The sequence below is a fragment of the Pelophylax lessonae genome (genome assembly GCF_965119305.1).
Source record: "Pelophylax lessonae genome assembly, chromosome: 8".
Lineage (NCBI taxonomy): Eukaryota > Metazoa > Chordata > Amphibia > Anura > Ranidae > Pelophylax > Pelophylax lessonae.
This window is the reverse complement of record NC_138775.1, coordinates 140,417,932-140,438,828: the sequence shown is the minus strand read 5'-3', so window position 1 is coordinate 140,438,828 and position 20,897 is coordinate 140,417,932. Positions and strand designations below refer to the sequence as shown.

Here is a 20,897-nt window from a genome sequence, read left to right as displayed (position 1 = left end):
GGTAATTTATCTCGGGACTGCTTAGGGATTTAGAAAAAAAGGCGACTGGATGAAGTGGTGAAGTGTGGGTTGGTCGTTGGGAGAGTATTGCTCCTACTGCCATGTTTGACGCATCTACCTCCAGAATGTATTGGAGGGATGGGTCTGGATTGCGTGATATGGGAGCGGAAGTAAACCTTGTCTTTAACAAGTGAAAAGCTTTATTGGCTTCTTCTGACCATTTGAATGTTTTTTTTATGCTAGTGAGCTGTGTGAGGGGTCTCACAATAGCAGAAAAGTTTTTAATGAACTTCCTGTAGAAATTTGAAAATCCCAGGAATCGCTGTAGCGCCTTGCGTGTGGTTGGTGTAGGCCAATCCTGAATGCAGGATATTTTACTCATGTCCATCTCGATTCCTGTTTTGGATATGATGTAGCCTAGAAAGAGTACCTCGTCTTTATGAAACAAGCATTTCTTCAGTTTCACATAAAGGTTATGTGCAAGCAATCTCGATAGTACAAGTCTTACATGCCTTATGTGTTCAGACAGGGATCGTGAATATATAAGTATATCGTCCAGATATACCACAACACAGACATCTAGTAAGTCTTTAAAAATATCGTTTATAAATCGTTGGAAAACTGCAGGGGCGTTGCATAGCCCGAATGGCATCACAAGATATTCGAACAATCCGTATCTGGTTCTGAATGCAGTCTTCCACTCGTCTCCATCACGGATTCGAATGAGATTGTATGCTCCTTTCAGGTCCAATTTTGAAAAATAGGTAGCTCCACGCACCTGCTCAATGAGCTCAGGGATAAGCGGTAGAGGATAGCGATCTTTTATTGTGATAGCATTCAATTTCCTGTAGTCGATGATAGGTCTGAGACTTGAGTCCTTATTGCGAACAAAAAAGAGTCCTGCTGCTGTGGAAGAAGTGGAAGGTCTAATAAAACCTTTTTCCAAATTCTCATCCAAATAGGTTTTGAGATGGGAAAGTTCATCCTGTGAAAGAGGATAAACATGACCGAACGGCAATTTGCTATTTGGGAGTAGATCAATGCTACAATCATAGTCTCGATGAGGAGGTAATGCTTGAGCATTTTTCTCAAGAAAAACCTCAGAAAGATCCTGATAACATAGTGGTGCAATCTCATCTGTCACCATAGACAGAATCTTCCCGGAAGACGGGAGGTTACACGTATCCTCGCAATAGCAAGAGAGGAAGGCCAAGGACCGTTCCTTCCAATCTATGGTTGGTTGGTGTGTGTGTAACCAGGGAAGTCCCAACACAATGGGAAAGTGGGGTGAAGGTATTAAATCGAAGGTAGTAGTCTCCCTATGAGACTCGTTAATAGTGACTAGAAGTGCTTGTGTCTGATCGGTGATTGGACCAGAGGATAACGGAACACCGGTAATAAGACTTACTGAGACAGGTTTAAGTTTAGAAATAATAGGAATTTTATTTGAAGCAGCAAAACATATATCAATATAATTTCCACAAGATCCTGTGTCAATCATGGCCTTAGTAGTAATCCTGTTCTGGTCCCACTGTAATGTCAAACAAACAAAAATGTAAGGGTTAGTGAATGAAGTTGTCAATCCCCCTAGGAGGACATGTGAACACTCACCCTTCCTTTTGTTGACTAGGGGACAGACATTTATCTTGTGATCCGGGGATGCACAGTACAAGCAGAGATTTTCATATCGTCTTTTGGCTTTTTCCATAGTTGATAGCGGTGGGCGTATGGTTCCTACCTCCATAGGAACGGGGTTAACGGCCGGAATCCGAGAGGAAACGGATAATGGCATTCCCATTTTCTCAGCCTTTCTTTCTCGTAGTCTTCTATCTATGGTAATACTGAGTTGTATTAATGCATCCAGGGTTTTTGGTAGATCCGCTCGGGCGAGTTCATCCTTAACGGCTTCTGATAGGCCAAGCTTAAACTGGGTTTTCAGAGATGCATCATTCCATTCTGAATCAAGGGTCCATCTCTTGAATTCCGCGACAAAGTCTTCTACAGGCCTCCTTCCTTGTTTCAAGGATCTTAATTGAAGATCGGCAGTACTCTGCCTATTGGGATCATCATATAGGCTAGTGAGTTCTGCTAGGAACAAGGCATAGGAGTTGAGAAGCTGGTCGCTTTTCTCAAAAAGAGAGTCTGCCCAGGCTCGAGGATCGCCTGTTAGGTAAGAAATAATAGTACAAACCTTAATGTGATCAGTAAGGTAGGTACGAGGTTTTAGCAAAAAAAGTAACTCACATGCTTTTTTAAATTCGCGAAATTTTTTGCGATCGCCTGTAAATACCAAAGGGGGATTTATCTTGGGTTCAGGGGACTGAGCAGAGGTAAGTTGTGTCAGTCTAATTACCTGCTGCGACAGAGCCTGATTGTCTTCTTTTAATTCAGCAAGTGCGTGTATTAACGCAGTTACTTGCTGTTTTAATTGTGTCACCTGAGTGGTTATTTCTGCTGAATCCATTTGTAGGTTCGTTCAATCTGTAACGCTCCTGCGTTTCATGTATGGTGTGGATTTTCAGCTGCAGAAATATTCCACTTCAGTAGTCATGTAAGAGAGATGCTGAGATACCATTCCCAACCTCAATGACTCATCATGTGTGGAAGGTCTTAATTCAGCTAGTAAATACACACACTCAACAAGCTGGTTCCTAGAGTGACTTTATGTATGTAGTAACACAGTGATGAAGATTTAAGAGACAGGTTGAGTGGAGGTGGTAGGTGACAGACACTTGAAGGTAAGACAGTAGCAGATGGATGCAGGTAGGTTTAGCAATCATGTATGGTAGCAGATGACAGAGTAGCAGGTGGACATACAAGAGTGATCAACCCAGTGCAGGAATAAGTAGCAGTAGTCTTAAGAGCTAGCAATCTAGATATGCAGATGTGATAAATAGTCTTTACTATGCAGAGCTAGATAGTGTAAGCTTAGTATAAGTTTATAGAGGGTTCCCCTGCGGGGTACTTAGCACTAATAGCAATACAGCCGAAGGTTGGTTCAGGAGGAGCGGATGATCCGGAAGCGGGATGCAGGGATCAGCGCAGCGAGGTTCCGTCAGCGAGGTATGCTTGCAAGCACGAAAGCTTCAAGCCAAGTTAGCATCCAGGTAAGGGTGTTTGAACGAACACATGTGAGTGAGAACCGGCGCTTTAAATAGCCATCTAGTCCGGCGCTGAGTGATGACAGCTTCAGTCTTAAAGGTGTATGCGCACCTTTCCAAAAGAGAATGGTGGGGCGCATACACTTGTGAAAAGAGTAATTTAGGGTACCAAAGGTACCGGAACATTACAGGGAGCCAATGGCACCCCTGCTGTGTCTCATCCAATAAAGAGGGAGAGTCCCGGATGGCCAATGGACTCGTGGACATCGCTAGATTGAGATGGGGCTCAGGTAAGTATTAGGGGGTGCTGAGCAGGCTGCTGCACACAGAAGGCTTTTTATCTTCTGACTGTACAACCATTTTAACTGCAGGATGTAGAGAAAAATAATTTACAAATAGTAACATGCAGGGATACCTGCTCTTTTGCTCAAGATACTAATCTACATTTTCTGTGAATGATTCGGTAATTATCTAATCAGATTCTTTGTATCTGTTTGCATTGCAAAGTACCATTGAAATAAACAAATACTCATCAAAGGAGAAACCTTTGTTTTTGGATTTTATAGCTCTGCCATATCCTATATAAAGGCCAAACAAAGAATTAGGCAATTATATTTTCAGTACATTTCTGGGATTGCATTAATTAGATAAAAGCAGCATTAGGGAAAAAAAATCATAATTAATTTCTCAAACTTATAAAAATATCCATTTTCAGATTTGCTACTGTGTATAAAATATCTTCTGCTCTGAATCAAAATGCGGGATGTGTGCGAACAGACTCGGTAAAACCAGCTCATTACTGAAACAAAAAACTGTTGTGGTTGGATAGGGGAAAGAATACGTGGATAATGGGTCATGTTTTTTTTTTTTTTTGTTTTTTGTTTTTTTTCTGATTTTATTTCTTCTATTTCTAACTACTTTTTTATTCAAAGGACCTTCAAATGAACTTGGCTGATCGAGGGGACAAACCAGTTGTAGAGCTTTTCAATCAGCACATTTTGTGTCCTAAAGAGAAAATGGCTTCCATGTACTGTACCAACCATGAGAAACTTAGGCACACTCATAAGGTGTCTACAGTAAGTTCTACATATTTATTTAGTACCCATTCCATTTCTAAAATGTCGTGATAGGCAGCTCTGCAATACTGGGCTAAAATGATAACAACAAACATACTGGGCTTTTAATAAAATATGCACAAGGTCAAGCAAAAACACAGGACCATCAAACAGAGGGGAGAAGCAAGACACAAAATATTATAGTCATTGTGTATATGGCTGGCCCAGAAACTGGTACATCTGAAGGACCCAGCACCCAATCTTAAGAAAATGACCTTAGTTTATGCAGTCCAGTCCTGTGGGGAATGTAAAATGCCTGTATAATGGGGAGGCAAAACAATTTAAATAAAATAAAAGGCCCAGCATTGAAGGTAAAACTGTGCAGGTTAGGACTTACCAGTTGTTGTACAGTTTAAGGAAAGGGAAAGAGGTGTGAAAAAGGCCATCTATATCAGAGTAGAGCAACCATCCTAAATGTAGATAAGGGCATTTGACACCATCTCTTACCCATTTTGCTTCAATGATTAACATCTGTCTAAACTTAATGCCAACATGGGATTCAATTATGTAATTAGAATAGAGTCTGAGCTGCAATATTTAATACTTCCCATCACATTTTTGGACAATCAACATCTTTCATAAACATTGATAGGATCTAGGAATTATTTGTATGGCTATAAATTCTACTATCTGAATTTTTTTATAATCTCCTGCATTCTCCCATCGTGGATTTTTATTACACGTGTAATTATTATTCTTTTGTTTTGCAGTTATTGTTTATATTTTTTAAACGTAATTCTGTCAATGTACAATAATTATGCCTCCTGTGTTTACCTTCCTGTTACCTTACATTTGGGTAGCCTAAGTTTGATTTAATTTTTTTAAATCAGCAAAGGAAAGTTACTTACCATGAATCCATAGTATTCCTTGTGCCTGTGGCTGTTCCTTTAATGGAAATCCCAAGTCCTCTGAACCCCCAGCCTGGCAATCGTAATCTTACAGGGGTAAACAGAATGCCTAATATGCCCCCTCTTTCCACCCCCCTCCTTCATTCATACAAACTGTACTATAGATTCCATGAATTAAAAGCACTCTATGAATAGAAGAGGCAGACATTGCAGTCATCCGCCCATCCTCCATTCATAGTGGGCTTTTCATGGAAGCTATAGTACAACTTCTATGAATGAAGAAGGGAGCAGAAAGGGCAGGCATAGTTGGCACTCTTAATAAGTGCCTGTTACAGGTCCCACTTCTTTTAACCCCCCACGGCACTGGAATATTATGGCTGCTGGGGTGGGGGGGGGGGTACAGAGGACCTTGGATTTCAGTTAAAGTAGCAGTCATCAGCACTAGGAACACTTTGCATTGATAGCAAGTACTGTCCCTTGTGCTGTTTTAAAAGAAAATGTATGACTAAACTTAAAAAAATATAACGTTTAAAAATTGAGTTTTGAGTTAGGGCATTGTGAATTTACTTTGTTCATTGATGTCTCGTGCATTATATTTCTTTGTCCTTCACAGCTCATCAAGCTATTTGAAGAACTGATTGCAAACAAAACTAGACTAAGTGATGTACTGCAAACCGAGAAGCAGATTTACAGCTGCTTAATTGAATGTCACACAGATTGTGACAGGTAAGTGCACTGCATAAATCACTTCTAAAGCTGCATGTAAATTATTGGGGACAGTTTCATGCATTGCAAACAGCTAGAAATAAACAGAATAGAAAATTCTACATGCAATTAAGGATTAGAATACCAGTATGGTTGCATAATTACCATCCTTAACCACTTAAGCCCCGGAAGATTTTACCCCCTTCCTGACCAGGGCCTATTTTGCGATTCGGCACTGCGTGACTTTAACGGACAATTGCGCTGTCGTGCGACGCTGTACCTAAACGAATTTGACGTCCTTTTTTCCCACAAACAGAGCTTTCTTTTGGTGGTATTTGATCACCTGTGCGATTTTTTGATCATGCGCTATAAACAAAAAAAGTGCGTAAATTTTGCAAAGATAACAATATTTTTCACATTTTTTTATATGAAATTCCCCAAAAAAAATGTAAAAATCAAAATGTTTTAACATTTTATGCCAATTTTTTTTACCATATGTTTGGTAAAAAAAAATCGCAAAAAGCGTATTTTGATTGGTTTGCGCAAAAGTTATTGCGTTTACTAACAAAGTGAAAGATTTTTGTCATTTTTGTTGTTTTTTTTTTTTAACGCGTAATGGCGGCGATCTGCGATTTTTTTTTGCGGGACTGCGACATTGGGGCGGAGAGATCGGACCCTTGACTGACATTTTTTACACTTTTTGGGTTACCAGTGACCTTACTACAGTAATCAGTGCTATACATATGCACTGTTACTGTAAAAAAGACACTGGCAGTGAAGGGGTTAACTTTTTTGAGAGGGAGGGGTTAAGTGTGTCCCTAGGGGCGTGTTTCTAACTGTGATTGACTGTGGCTTGATGTGTAAGAACAGTGATCAACGGTCCTACATAGTAGAACCGTATGATCACCATTCTCACACAGGGGAGAATGACATGCGGCTTTGTTTACATTAGCCGCCTGCCTTTCTCCCTCTCTTACGGACGATCGCGTGTGACCGGCGGACATCGGGTCCGCCGGGCACACGTGCGGGAGAGTCCGTGACCGCGCGGGAGCGCGCCTCAGGCGGCGCATGCTCGCTCCCTAGAGCCTCACAGGCTAGCGACGTAGCCCTACATCGCTTTGCCTGTGAGGGGCTGACCGCCGCCGTAAATAGTCGTGCGGCGGTCGGCAAGCGGTTAATATATTGAATACCAGCCTAAAGATTTGTAAATTTACATTTTATGCCAAGGATAAAATAAAGGACATGAATTGTGTGTAGAAAATTACCATCATTTTAGGAAGGGGTTCTTGCAGTAAAAGAGACTAAAGTTTGGAATGCTTTACCAATATTAATGGCTGTATGCTTTTCTTTCAAACTAAAAGCTAATATTCTATTACTAAACCTTAATGTAGCATTTTAATCCGAAAAATAGGCTGCCAGTCCAAGGTGAGGATGTTAGGATGCATTTTTGGCAAAATTAACAAGGTCCCCAAGGTTTTTTTTTATATTTTTTTTTTTGGGGGGGGGGGGGGCGGATGCTTTCCTCCAGACACCCCTCAAGTATAAGTATTTAACCACTTGCCTACTGGGCACTTAAACCCCCTTCCTCCCCAGGCCAATTCTCAGCTTTCAGCGCTGTCGCACTTTGAATGACAATTGTGCGGTCATGCAAAACTGTACCCAAATTACATTTTATCATTTTTTTCAAACAAATAGAGCTTTCTTTTTTTGCAATTTAATCACTACTGGGGTTTTTATTTTTTGCTGAACAAACAAAAAAAGACCAAAAATGTTGGAGAAACAAACAGTTTTTTTAGTTTGTTATAAAATTTTGCAAACAGGACATTTTTCTCCTTCATTAATGTGCGCTAATGAGGCGGCACTAATGGGCCCTGATAGGCTGCACTGGTGGGCACTGATAGGCTACACTGATGGGCACTGATAAGGTGGAACTGATGGGCACTGATAAGGTGGCACTGATGGGTGGCACTAGTAGGTGGCACTAATAGGTAGCACTGATAGGTGGCAATCATAAGCACTGATGGGCACTAATAGGTGGCACTGATTGGCAATGATAGGCACTGGTAGGTGACACTCATAGGCAGTACTGATTGGCACTGATAGGTGGCACGGATGGACATTGATAGTTGGCACTGGTGGGCACTGGTAGGTGGCACTGACCTGCACTGATAGGTGGCGCTGGTGGGCACTGGTAGGTGTCACTGGTGGGCACAGATGCTCCTCCTCTTCGGGACCGATGTCTCTCTGACAGCAGCCGGCGATCGATGTCTCTCTGACAGCGTGAGGAGAAAAGAAAAGCTGATCGCCAGCTGCTTTTTACATCACATGATCAGCTGTCATTATCTGACAGCTGATCACGTGGTAAGGGGCCGGGATCAGTCCCTTACTCTGCATCCGTGATCAGCCAAGTCTCATGGACTCACTGATCACAGAGCGAGCCACGCCTGCTCTGCAGGGAGCATGCAGACAGCTCATGCACGGGAGGACATACATGGACGCCCTCCCGGCAATTAAGATCTGCGCTGTAGCCGTCTTTCTGCTATAGTGCGGATGAGAAGAAGTTAATTGTTACATTGCATTCAATGTAACTCACATACTATACTGATAATACTATATTCTGCTATTGTCCCAAAATACCTTACAATTAGTTTATTGCTTAATCAGTTGTTGCTCAACTGGTACATTTTAACCCTCAGGACTTAAAGCCTTTAGCACCTCCAAGATGGCTCATTAATCCTTTGTTTTCAAGCCATTCATTGTGTCTCTTAAACCGGCCATAAATGGTTTGAATCTTGGCTGTTTCAGCAGGGAACAGCCAAGATTCAATCCATGTATGGGCAGGCTGATTGTACCCAAGTCGGTCCATTGATCAACTTGGGTACAACCAGCATGTCAGATTTCTAGCATGCGATTATTGCCAGTGGTTATAGCCACTAACAATATTAATTATGTTCTTCCGGCAGAGACAGCTCTCTGTGCCCCCTGTTGGAAGCACCCAATAGCTCCGTTGGAGGGATTCCGCCATCAACTCTGACTACCCTGATGGGAAAATCCAGTGATTTTCTTTCCTGCAACCCTCAATGTGATCCGTGCTTATGAAAAACATTAGCAGAGCATTCTCAGAAAATATATTTCACCCTTTCTGTAAATCTATTCCTTCCCAGCAAGTTTGTTTGCAAAGCTGACACGCTGATATGTTGACATATTAATTATGGGTCCACATTCTAGCATTTTCTTATCATTATTAACTTGAATTATAGCAGCATTTGATGTGATCATAATAACGTAAAGCTTAAGTGTAGTACATGTTAGTGTTTCAAAATTCAGCAGTTTTTATCTTTTTTGCTGGATAGGACCAATAGGATATTTGTCTTACTGGTGGCCAACATTGACACTCCCTACTTTTTTGCAATAGAAATACAGGAAGGAGATCCAAACCAAAACCAGATAATAGTCCGAGATCATTTTAATTGCTGGTTAAAAAAAAATCATATAAAAAGAGCCAATGCATTATGGGTCAACACCACTCCCCATTCATCAGGGCAAAGTAAACATAAAACAGTCAAAATTATGAAAAATATGCATGCATATGGGAATATACCACACATCCTAGAACATCACATAATAACAAAATATTTGTAACACAAACTTCAGTTGAGACAAATTAAGTTTATGTTAGAATTTGGTTGTTGGTATTATGTGATGTTCTAGAATTTGTGGTATGATCATATGCATGTATATTTAGACAGCAAATACGTACAAAAATCCTGGCACTGTGGAGCAGGTTTCCAGAGTTCAAAGATGGGGTTGGAAGGACAAATGGTAACCAAAAAATCCACCATCAGCTAAAAAATCATGTCCGGGTTGCAGCCTACCCAAACCCAGATCCTAACTGAGAATTAAATATTGCAACAAAAATTGGGTATGATGGCGCTCCCAGACACAATAACAAAGTCAATATGTGCTGCTCAGTCTCTTGAATCAAATAGGCAAATTTATTAAAAAGGCTTAAAAGATGCTACTAAAATGAAGTAATGCCAGCAGATGTCCAACAGTTCAACAGTCAGGTAATACCTTAAGTAGGGAGAACCCAGGAGCAAGATGGCAACGTCTGTCCAAATGGGGAGCCTTGCTGGTGAGGACCTTCGAGGGCCGTAAGAGGAGCGAGAGAATGAGAAGGGGGAGGGGGGAGCAGGAACCCCAACCCTTGCAATCCGCTCCAGCCGCGAGGAACGATCGGACTGTGCGGCAGCGTCCACTCCTGCTCTCGAACAGCTGCAGTGGCGCCAAGTGATTACGTCACCGGGCGCCCACAGCTGACTCACAAGGACGCGCTCACTGGAACCTGCCCGCCTCGTCGCTCGAGGGTGCTTGAACAAAGGCTGCCTGACTGGTCCGGGGACAGCACACCGTCGTGTGAGCTGTCTACTGGCAAAAAGGACATTGATGGCCACAAATCAAAGGGGATAACATGTTTCAGGCAAAGCCCTTCTTCAGATCTCCTGTGGCTCTAAACAAAGGACAATTTAAGTAAAATTTAAGTGGGTGGCAACGCCTCTTCCTTTTCATTTTTACGCTGCCGCACAGTCCGATCGTTCCTCGCGGCTGAAGCGGATTGCGAGGGTTGGGGTTCCTGCTCCCCCTTCTCATTCTCTCGCTCCTCTTACGGCCCTCGAAGATCCTCACCAGCAAGGCTCCCCATTTGGACAGACGTTGCCATCTTGCTCCTGGGTCCTCCCTACTTAAGGTATTACCTGACTGTTGAACTGTTGGACATCTGCTGGCATTACTTCATTTTAGTAGCATCTTTTAAGCCTTTTTAATAAATTTGCCTATTTGATTCAAGAGACTGAGCAGCACATATTGACTTTGTTATTGTGTCTGGGAGCGCCATCAAACCCAATTTTTGTTGCAATGTATATTTAGACATAATTCTTAATCATTTTGACTATGTTTTATGTTTATTCTGGTATACTTGATGGAGGGGTGATGGAGGTTGTTGTCCACGAGACCTATTGAATGGTATTCTGATACTTTTTAACCAGCAATTAAAATTATCTTGGACTTTTTTTTATCCTGTTTTGGTCTTGCACTCCTTTCTGTATTTCTATGGTTTGAGTTTCTGTCAGCTGCCCATTAAGGGAAGCCTTGCTGTGTGGGAGCCACCTCGCCAAAGCTATTAAGCTTGTTTGAAGTTTTCCTTTGTCTGACTACATGTGCAGCTTCCCAGCACCTCTTTGAGTATGTTGTTCTGGACTCCCTACTTCTGAGGCACTTAAATTTCTTTCTATTGCTAGAGCCAACTTAAAGATATAGTGTATCTGGAAGAAGCATAATGACAGGTGTAATAATACTCAATACAAAAGTATGCTGACAAAGGGCATTTACAGGAGTAAAATACATTTTTCCTGACTATTACAGGTGGCCAATTATTTATTCAAGCATTGTGGAGCATGGGGGTATTAAAACAAGAGAGGTGGACTAAATTATGATAAAACATGATAATAAATTATGTCTATGAGCTGCATTTGACAACACATTAATTGATATTTGTCTTATAAAGCTTTAACAGAACAAGGAAAAAAGTATATCACAACCCACTGTTATATACTGTACATGTGATCCTTGTCCATCATCACTTCTCCTATGCCTTTTATTACTAATAGTCTATCCACATTCATAACTAGGTTTTTTACGTAGACCACCTAATGTTGAGCATCTCCACTTTCAGCAATTCATTTTACTTCAGTCTGTGTTTTGTATGTTCTTAATTGTTGCTTGAGGTGTTCTGTACAGTAAGAGGACGGGGCTAGGAACAGGGTGGATATGCTAAAAAGAACCACCTAGCCTTTAAAGTCATTAAGCTCTGGGTTGTGGCATTCAACTTTTAGTTTCTTTTCTGTCCGTGTAATTTATTTATAACTTTAGCAAATGCAACACAAATATGCAAAGGTGGGTGGGAGCACCCAAAACTCAAAGATGGACTGGAACTGAATTGAAAATTATGGCAGAGATCTTGTAGTATCCAAGGTATAAGAAATCAGAAGCTGACTGCACATTTGGTTCCACCTATGCCTAAAATGTACAATTTGAGTGTACAGACACTTTATTTAACTCAAACTTTGCTTTTGAGAATTGTTTCTCTATCTTATTCTGTTTATTCAATTATGAAAATATTTTTAATAGACTTTAATGCTGTAAACTCTTTATTTTAACAGTGTTAGTTTCAGCTCCAAAATTCTCAATGAGCTTCTGACTATACAGGCACTTAGGAGTCAGCTTGAAGAAACCTTGATGACAACAATTGAACAACTAGTTTCCCTTCAGTCGGAAAACATATTTGTATCTGGTTTTGGAGGTGGGGACACAGAGTGTTTGAACTTTCCTGTGAAGCATGACAACTAATTTCAGAATGTTTGACTGCTTTTTAACTAGAGTGAATTGTGTTGCTTAACTTCAACAAAGCGCATTAGCTAACAAAGTAAATCTGCTGATTAAAATCAAGTACATAACTTATTTCTAACTTAAGCTAACCAATTTAGCATTAGATATCTTTATTTATTTTAGCTTTCCTCATATTACATATAATTTAGACATACATACATTTAGACACCCCATATTTGTGAAATCATTTTTTGACTAATCCCTCCTGTTCCATATATGTATTAGAAATTGATCTAGTAAGCCAGTTTCCAGTTTCTACACGTGTCTGTACTTCTGGTTCTAATAGACCTTTGATTGCCTCTATATGGAGAACAAGACCTATCCTCTAACAATTCTTACTCTTTCCCCTTCTTTTTCTTACACACCCTGTGTCCATATTATGTATGCTGACAGAGCCTTTGCTCTATGCTAGTGCTCCCAAACATCATATCTACTGTAATTTATTTTCTGCACATACTGGCCTTTGTCTTACCCATCACAAATCAATCATGCAAACACTGCCTATGTTCATACATTTACATTTCTCTCTCCTACACGTTACTCACCATCATACTCTTCGGGACTCTCCCATTCATTACCCACTGTTATACCATCTGGTACTTCTCTCTTGCAAATACTGCTCACTATCATTACTTTTTTCAAACTTGTCTAGCATGGCATGTACAGTACTACTTCCTTGCACATACTGCCCCCTGCCATACTTTCCAGCATCCTTTCCTTCACATACTTATTGACATTTCTGTATATAAAACACTTCTTCAACATTGTTTGTGATATCCTTAACCTTGCCCGTTCTGGAATGAGCACAATTTTGCTAGTCAAAATAAAATGTTTTTTTATGCCTGCATTGTGTTTTGTCATATTTAATTGTGTTGTGCATGTCTTAATATATTAAAGGTAAGTGTAATTCTTAAATGACTAAATGGAAATGATAGCCATGTAAGCTGAATAAGTAATCAGCACACCTTCATTCTTTTTTAAAGTAAAGCGGTAGTAAAGTCCACTTTGTGATTTTTACCTACAGGTAAGCATATAATAAGGCTTACCTATAGGTAAAATGAATATCTCATAAAGGTGCACAATATGGGAGATATTCACCCTGGATGCAGCTGGTGACTTCATGCATACCGTGCCGGACCTATAGAGCTTCCTGCTGGAGCCAAGGGAGTGCGCACTGAAGTGACGTCATCGCAGCCACATACAAACACAAAAGCTGTAAATCTCAAGCTATTAATGAAAGGACACTCCTTTCCAAACATTTACCACCATTGCCATCTATCTAGCTATATTACTATTGTTATTATCATTATTATACCGTATCTATATAGCGCCAACAGTTTACGCAGCCCTTTACAATATAAAAGGGACAGTACAATTACAATACAGTTCAATACAGAAGGAATAGGAGGGCCCTGCTCATGAAGCTTACAATCTAAAGGAAGGGGGAGGTGGTTAAAAAGGTGATAGCTGCAGGGGATGATCTGATGGAGGTAACTCAAGAACAGTTCTTAGGTGGAGGTGAGGTAGGCTTCCCTGAATAAATGAGGGAGTTACAGTAATCAAGGTGGGATATAACCAAGGTGTGGATAAGTTGCTTTGTGGTGTCATTAGTCAGGAAGGGGCGAATTCTGGAAATGTTGCAGAGGTTGAGGCGGCAGAATTTATCCAAATATATGATTAGTTAGATGTAATCTTATTTTTAAGCTAAGCATATTAGAAAAACTTCTGTTTAGGAATATGTTTGGAAGAATGTAATACCATATAGGCTGAGAAGAAAGTTGGTAGTAATAAATCATTGATAATTTACCATTGGAATCAGGGAGTCTCATCCAGTCCTGAGAGAATGCTATTTCCAATACTGCATATTATAATAAAAGATGCATGTAAACTTCTTGGAAGTCTGTCTCTGTAAAAGGTGTAACTATTTATCTGGGGGCCCACATGTATTTGAAGACTAATTTGTGGTATACGTAGGGTAAAGGCCAAACATGAAAGGTGTATTTTTGGCAGTTACAACATCTTAAAAGGGTTTATTTTTCCAACCCTTAAATCCTACTTTGTCATTATGTCATCACCACCCATCCAACATTTAAAAAAAAAGAATGTTATAGTTAGCTTTGTAGAGAGTGTCATTATTGAGATTGAGGATTGATATTTGAAAGCAAAACTGCCTGAAGCACCTAGAGATTATCTGGGGTATAGATGTTTATTACTTTATATTTTGATTTGTTGATATGAAAACCTAAGAGATTTGCAATCTTTTGCAAAGTGTTTTGCATCAATATTTATTATTAATATTAGTTGGAAGTTTGTCCATGTTAAGAGGTCTTTGTCAGGTTTGCAAAACATCAAAAAGCTGGTCTTGAGCATTTCTGCATCTTGAAACCCTTCATACATGTTCTTGCTAAATATACAGTATGTTTGTAGAGCAGAGGTTTCAGATAATATTGTTATAAAGAGCTGTTAAGACGTCTGATCCAGGTTTCTTATTTAAAGTGGAGCTTTAGCCACTTTCGGACCACCCACCGTGTATTTGCGTCGCTACTTTGACCCCAGTATTTTTCTACACGGCTGGCGGTCCTCCTTCACATAAAAGTGGTTCCAGTGGCACATTCGATAATTTTTTTGGGTGGCAGGAGAGCTGCTTCCCGGCCTTTTTCCCCGCCTACCAGAGCAGGACCAGGGAAAACTATCCGATTCTTTCTGGTGCTGGATGCGCAAGATGGCCCCCACTCAACTCTATGCCCTTGAAGTGTAGATGTGAGATCTGAGGTCTTTTTGACCCCAGATCTTACATTAAAGAGGAAATGTCCTGCTTATTTCTATTACAAGGGATGTTTACATTCCTTGTAAAAGGAATAAAAGTGATCAAAAAAATTTTTTTAATGGGACAGTGTAAAAAAAAAAAAAAGTAAAATTAGAAAAAAAGTTTTTTAAAGTGCCATGTCATTCAGAAGAAGCAAATGCATATGTAAGTCGCACCCACATATGTAAACGGTGTTCAAACCACACGTGAGGTATTGCCACGATTGTTAGAGCGAGAGCAATAATTCTAGCACAAGACCTCTGTAACTCTAATCTGGTAACCTGTAGAAATTTTTAACGCGTCGCCTATAGAGATTTTTAAATACCAACGTCTGTCTCCATTCCACGAGTGTTCACAATTTTGAAGCATGACATGTTAGGTATCAATTTACTCGGCGTAACATTATGTTTCACATTGTAGAAAAAAATTGGGCTAACTTTACTGTTTTCCTATTTTTTAATTAAAAAATTTTAATTAAAAAATGTGACTTACCGTAAAATCCTTTTCTCTTAAGTTCATTGAAGGACGCAGTTCTCTCTGATTCATATCAGTAGGGTAATACTGCCCCCTACAGGAGTAGGACACTAGGCAGAAAAAAGTTCTGGCTACGCCTATGGACAGTCCCAGAGGGTACACCCTCTCTCTTCCTGCATAGGATGCCAGTTTTGTATCAAAGCAGAATAAGAAAATTAACACCAACCCAACTCAAAATAGAGGGGCGGGTACTGCGTCCGTCAATGAACTTAAGAGAAAATGATTTTACGGTAAGTCAAAAATCCAGTTTTCTCTATCGTTCATTGACGGACGCAGTTCTCTCTGATTCAGATCAGTAGGGACATCCCAAAGCAGTGTCATAAAATGAGGAGTGGGAACAGCAGGAAAATAACAAGTCCCCAAGGCCAAACATAGCCGACCAGGCAACATAGGACTCATCAGCACAAAAGATGAGGCCCACCTGAAAACAACAGTAAACACCCTCAAGGAAAGGCCAAAAGCCCTCCAAACAGCAGCCAGCAAAAAACCTTGCGGCCGAAAAGAGGCATCTGCATATGCCAGCACATCCACCTTATAAAACGTGGTAAAGGTGTGAACAGACTACCAGGTAGCCGACTTGCAACCTGGAGCACAGATGCCCACAAGGCAAAAAGCCCAGGAAGCACTAGGCGCCCAGTAGAACGCGCCGAAGCAGGGAAAGGCAGGACCTGACCCCTAATTGAAGAAACATGCACCACCGTCTGTCCGATCCATCTAGGAATAGACGCAGGCAGTCCCGTTCACGGGCCATCCGTAAGTACAGAGAGTGAGGCTGACTCACGAAAAAACTCAGTAGTGTCCAAGTACACCTGGAGTGCCCGCACTCTAAACAGAGTAAGCAATGCACATTCCTTAGGATGTGAGGGCTCAGGACACAAGATGTGAATACAATGTCCCCATGCAAGTGAACACCAGAAACCACCTTCGGAGGGAAGGGCGGATCCGGCTGAAGTACCACCTGGCCCAATGATCAACATATAGGGAGAACAACAGGACAATGTCGCCAGTGCCGACACCTGCACGCAGAGTGATAGCAACCAAGAAGGCCACCTTCTGTAATAAGGTAGGCGGGGGATACCCTCGAATACTCGCAAACGGAGGGCCTAAAAGAACCGACTGCACCAAATCAAGGTCCCCAGTGGGTGACGGAGGTTGCACTGGAAGCACCCCTGGAAGAAGTCACGCACCAGGGCGCGGGGGGCCAACAGCCTTCGGAAGAAATTTGCTTAAACTGAAACCCGACCCTTGACAGTACTGAAGGCCAGCTTGTGATCAACTCCCCATTGAAGGAAGCCAAGATCCGGGCCACCATGTAAGAGCGAGGGGGAGCCCACGCAATATACGACTGTCTTGTATGATGAACAAAAATCACCCTAGAAGTCACGTCCCACTCTTCAAGCAGGATGCTAATTACCGAAGCAGCCAAACCCCCGTCCTTCAGCACCTGGCATTCAACAGCCAAGTCGGCAAAGTCAGCGACCGCAAAGTTGGACGGGAGATGGGCCCTGGAGACAATAACTCCTCCCTGAGGGGAATTCTCCAAGGAGCATCTGTGGCCAGCCTGACCAGGCCGGCGTACCAAGCTTGGCGAGACCCCTCCGGAGTCACCAGAAAGACCGGAATCCCTTCCGCCTCGATCTTGCGAAAAATTCTTGGCAGCAACTTGGGAGGAGGAAAGGCAATGGGCCTGTCTACTGAGGCAATCCGCCAACCAAGGTTTCCACACCTGAAAAGGGAACAGCAGAAGAGCTGGAACAAGGCGCACTGCCCACAGAAGAATTTACACATCCAAGGCTGCAAGGACACCATTGGTGCCCCCTTGGTGAATGACATAAGCCACGGTCGTAGCGTAGTTGATTGAACGTGCACCGGGCAGCTGCAGGTGCCCGATCCTGTGAACCAGGCAAAGCCCGATTGCTCTCACCCCCAGGACATTGATTGGTAACCTGGATCCTCCAGGGACCATACTCCCGAAGCAGAGAACCTGCCGAGGACTCCCACCCAGACAGACTTGCATCCACAGTGATAAGTGTTCAGGAAAAAGGGGAGGGAGGATTCCAGCTCAAGACTCCCTGGTCAGCCAGCTCAGCCAGATCCGAATGTCTAGAGAGTTTGGATTCTAGTCTCATTCGAGAAGGATCGCCTTCTGGGGGATCCCCAAGAGGAATTGAGCGAAAGGGACCGTCTCGAAAGAGGGCACCATCAGTCCCAGAGCTTACATACAGGTCCAAAGTGACGACCATGTGCGGGACATGAACCACAGTCTGACGTTCCAAGAGTCTTTTCCCCGGAGGGAGAAAACACCCTGACTGAGAGCGAGTCCAAAGTCAGGCCCAGATAGTCCAGTCTCATGGAAGGGACCGCGGATGACTTCTGAACGTTCAGAACCCACCTGAACTCCTCCAGAGTTCTCATGGTGACTTCCAAATCCATTTGTCAGCACCGTAGTAGACTCCACACAGAGAAGCAGATCGGCTAGGAACCCCCGGACCGATTCGCCCTGCTGCCGCAACAGCGCCAGGACCGGAGCCACACCTTTGTGAAGACCCTAATAGCATACAGTAAGCAAGACCCAAGGGCAACGCCACAAACCGATAGAGATCCTTCCCCGCGGTTCGGTGTCCCGAACATAACAGGATGTGAAGGTAGGCAGCTTAAAGTCTATGGAGGCCAGGAATCCCCTTGATGCAATGAAGCCACCGTTGTGCGAACCAATACCAACTTGAATTTTTGATTTGCACAGAACCATCAAAGGACCAGTTGGTCCAGCTTGTTGAACCAGAGCCTGAACTGCCCCACAGAGTGCCAGTAAGCGATCCGGGGACAGCTGTACATTGGAAGGGAAAAAAAACCTTACCGGAAATAAACGGATCGGGACTCAATCTTGCAACTGGACCGCATGACCTCCTGAACCCAGCAGCCTGGGATCCGGGTCAGCCGCAGGTCCTCGACCGGCAAGGACCTCCCCCCCACCCCCTAGATTGGTGAGGAAGCACCTTCAAGCTGAGTAGGCCTAGTCTGCAGGTCTGGAAAAAAAACGATCTCATGTTCTCCAGACCAGGTTCGTTGGAACCACACGCGGAAGTCTAGAAGGACTTCGCCACATCGACCGTCCCCGAGAGACAAATAAACTGTTTGCCAGCCAAAAGGTAAGAACCCTGACTGCGACTAAGGCCCTTACCCTTGTTAGCCTGTGTAAAAAAACAGTCTTCCCCCCGTGAGACCCTTATATAATATCATCCAGGGCAGCTCCAAACAGGCAATCCCCCTAAACAGGGAGATCCATTAAGACCATCGTAGAAGTTTGATCCGAAGACCAACACTACGGTCAAGTAGACGCTGGATAACCACCACCGAAAACGACAAGGTGACCCATACAAGGGAGCCTCGACCAGCGCGGCATCGCAAACAAATTTCAGCCCCTGCGCCAACTGGTCCGACAGCTCCCCCAGGGCAAGAGGGACATGCCCCACATCAATTCACGGCGTTGGAACTCCGCCCATCAGGCAGAGTCTGCGTGGCAAGGGAAAACATAAACACTGTTCCCAGTGCAGACTACGCCAGGGAGAACAGATCACAGGCCACAGCCCGTGCCATCCTATCCCCCAAATCCTTACAGGATGGGGATTCCTCCACTGGAACAATGGTAGTCCCATTCAGCTAGCGACTGTACGTCCATCAAAGGTGGAACAGTCCTCTGTACCAGAGACTCCCCAAAAGGGCAACGTCTAACAGCCGCTTAGACACCCCAGGGGAACGTCTCAGGATGGTCCCCTTCTACATGAGTAGCCAGCAAAAAGAGCAGCTCCAGATGGCATGTGAGCCACCTGCGCCCCAGGCGCAGCCGCCGCTATGACCCCCAAATCGCAGGGTGTCACGCACCGAAACAGCCAGTGCATCCAACAGCGCCTGTCGCGGCGGGGGAGGTAGAAATGTCATCTTCATCATCCGAGGAGACAGGGTGCGAGGTAACAGATCCGGCAGGGAGGCCCCACGTCTACGGTGGCTGAGACACACTCAGACTCCGAGACATCAGATGAGGCAGGGGTAGGCGGAGAAACGTCTCAGCGCACCTACCCTCTTCACCCCGACTCAAATGCTTCCCGAACTGCCGAAAAGGCATCGACGGACAGTGGAGATCCGGGAGGCCCTGCGGCCTCCGTGAGGGGGTCAGGTGGGAACAAATGGCCTGCAGGGTCCACACTGAACCTGAGGGACCCGCCAGCAACTTTTTAAAAAAAATGACATTTTTTTTAAAGCGGCCCCACAACGTTACAGCGACCCCCGGGAGGCGGCCCAGCGAATCGCGGTGATTGGGGCCCACAGGGAGACCCCCCAAACACCCATCCACAACAGAAAACCCCACCAAGGGCCCCCCCTGCAGGATCGGTCGAGGGCCACGGACAGCGCACCCCCCGGACCCCTATGCGGCCTGCACACTAGGCCCCTGCCCCAGGCAGGCCCAAACAGTCCCCCCCGTGGGAGGGGGGGTGGTGGAGAGGAGGAGGGTCACAACAGGACAGAGGGAACCTGCGTCCACCCCAAAGTCCGCCAGGGAAGGGGGGGGAACGTTTACTCACCATACCGGGAACACAGGCAGGCGCCATCTCATGACAGGACCCCACGCCACCGGAGTAGGGGGGCTGTCGGTGAAATAGGAACACTGTGACATCAGCCTAGACCCTGTCGTGTGTGTCCTGGCGAGACGTTTAACTTGCGGGGCCAGTAACCGTCCAGCGGGACCATGTCGTGGCCAACCCAGCGCGGAGCAAAGGCCTGCAAGCGCTCGATGGCCAGACTGGGTTGACCACTGGATATGGGGTTCCAGTCTGTCGCCTAGCCCGGCATAATTGCTAGAAGATTTCACAGGAAAAACGATCCGGAGAAAAAAAGACTAGCTAAAGAAAATCTACATAAAAAAATTACTTCTATGCCAGGACCAAAAATCCCAGCAAGGAACTAGGTCCTTACTCCTGACTAGGCAGATTAAAACTGGCATCCTGTGCAGGAAGAGAGAGGGTGTACCCTCCGGGACTGCCCATAGATGTAGCCAGAACTTTTTTCTGCCTAGTGTCCTACTCCTGCAGGGGGCAGTATTACCCTACTGATATGAATCAGAGAGAACTGGGTCCGTCAATGAACGATAGAGAAATGTATTCTCTAGTGTCTATATATAGAATAATGTATGTGGTTCTAAGTAATTTTCTAGCAAAAAATACTGATTTTAACTCATAAACAACAAGTGTCAGAAAAAGGCCTGGTCCTTAAGTGGTTAACCATAACATCTTGATGAAAAGTAATTTAATCAGTAAGGAACATGTATTCCACATTAATAACTGTGCTA

The 20,897-nt window shown here is 43.6% G+C and overlaps 1 protein-coding gene across 1 annotated transcript in view; it reads left to right on the top strand.

The window, feature by feature from the left end:
• Window positions 1–20,897, top strand: part of LOC309561480 (myomegalin-like) — a 429,425-nt gene that overhangs the window by 235,390 nt on the left and 173,138 nt on the right. Inside the window, exons 16-18 of the mRNA XM_082265423.1 lie at window positions 4,034–4,177; window positions 5,678–5,790; window positions 11,988–12,127. Coding sequence (XP_082121549.1) covers window positions 4,034–4,177; window positions 5,678–5,790; window positions 11,988–12,127 — 397 coding nt within the window. The remainder of the gene's footprint in view (window positions 1–4,033; window positions 4,178–5,677; window positions 5,791–11,987; window positions 12,128–20,897) is intronic.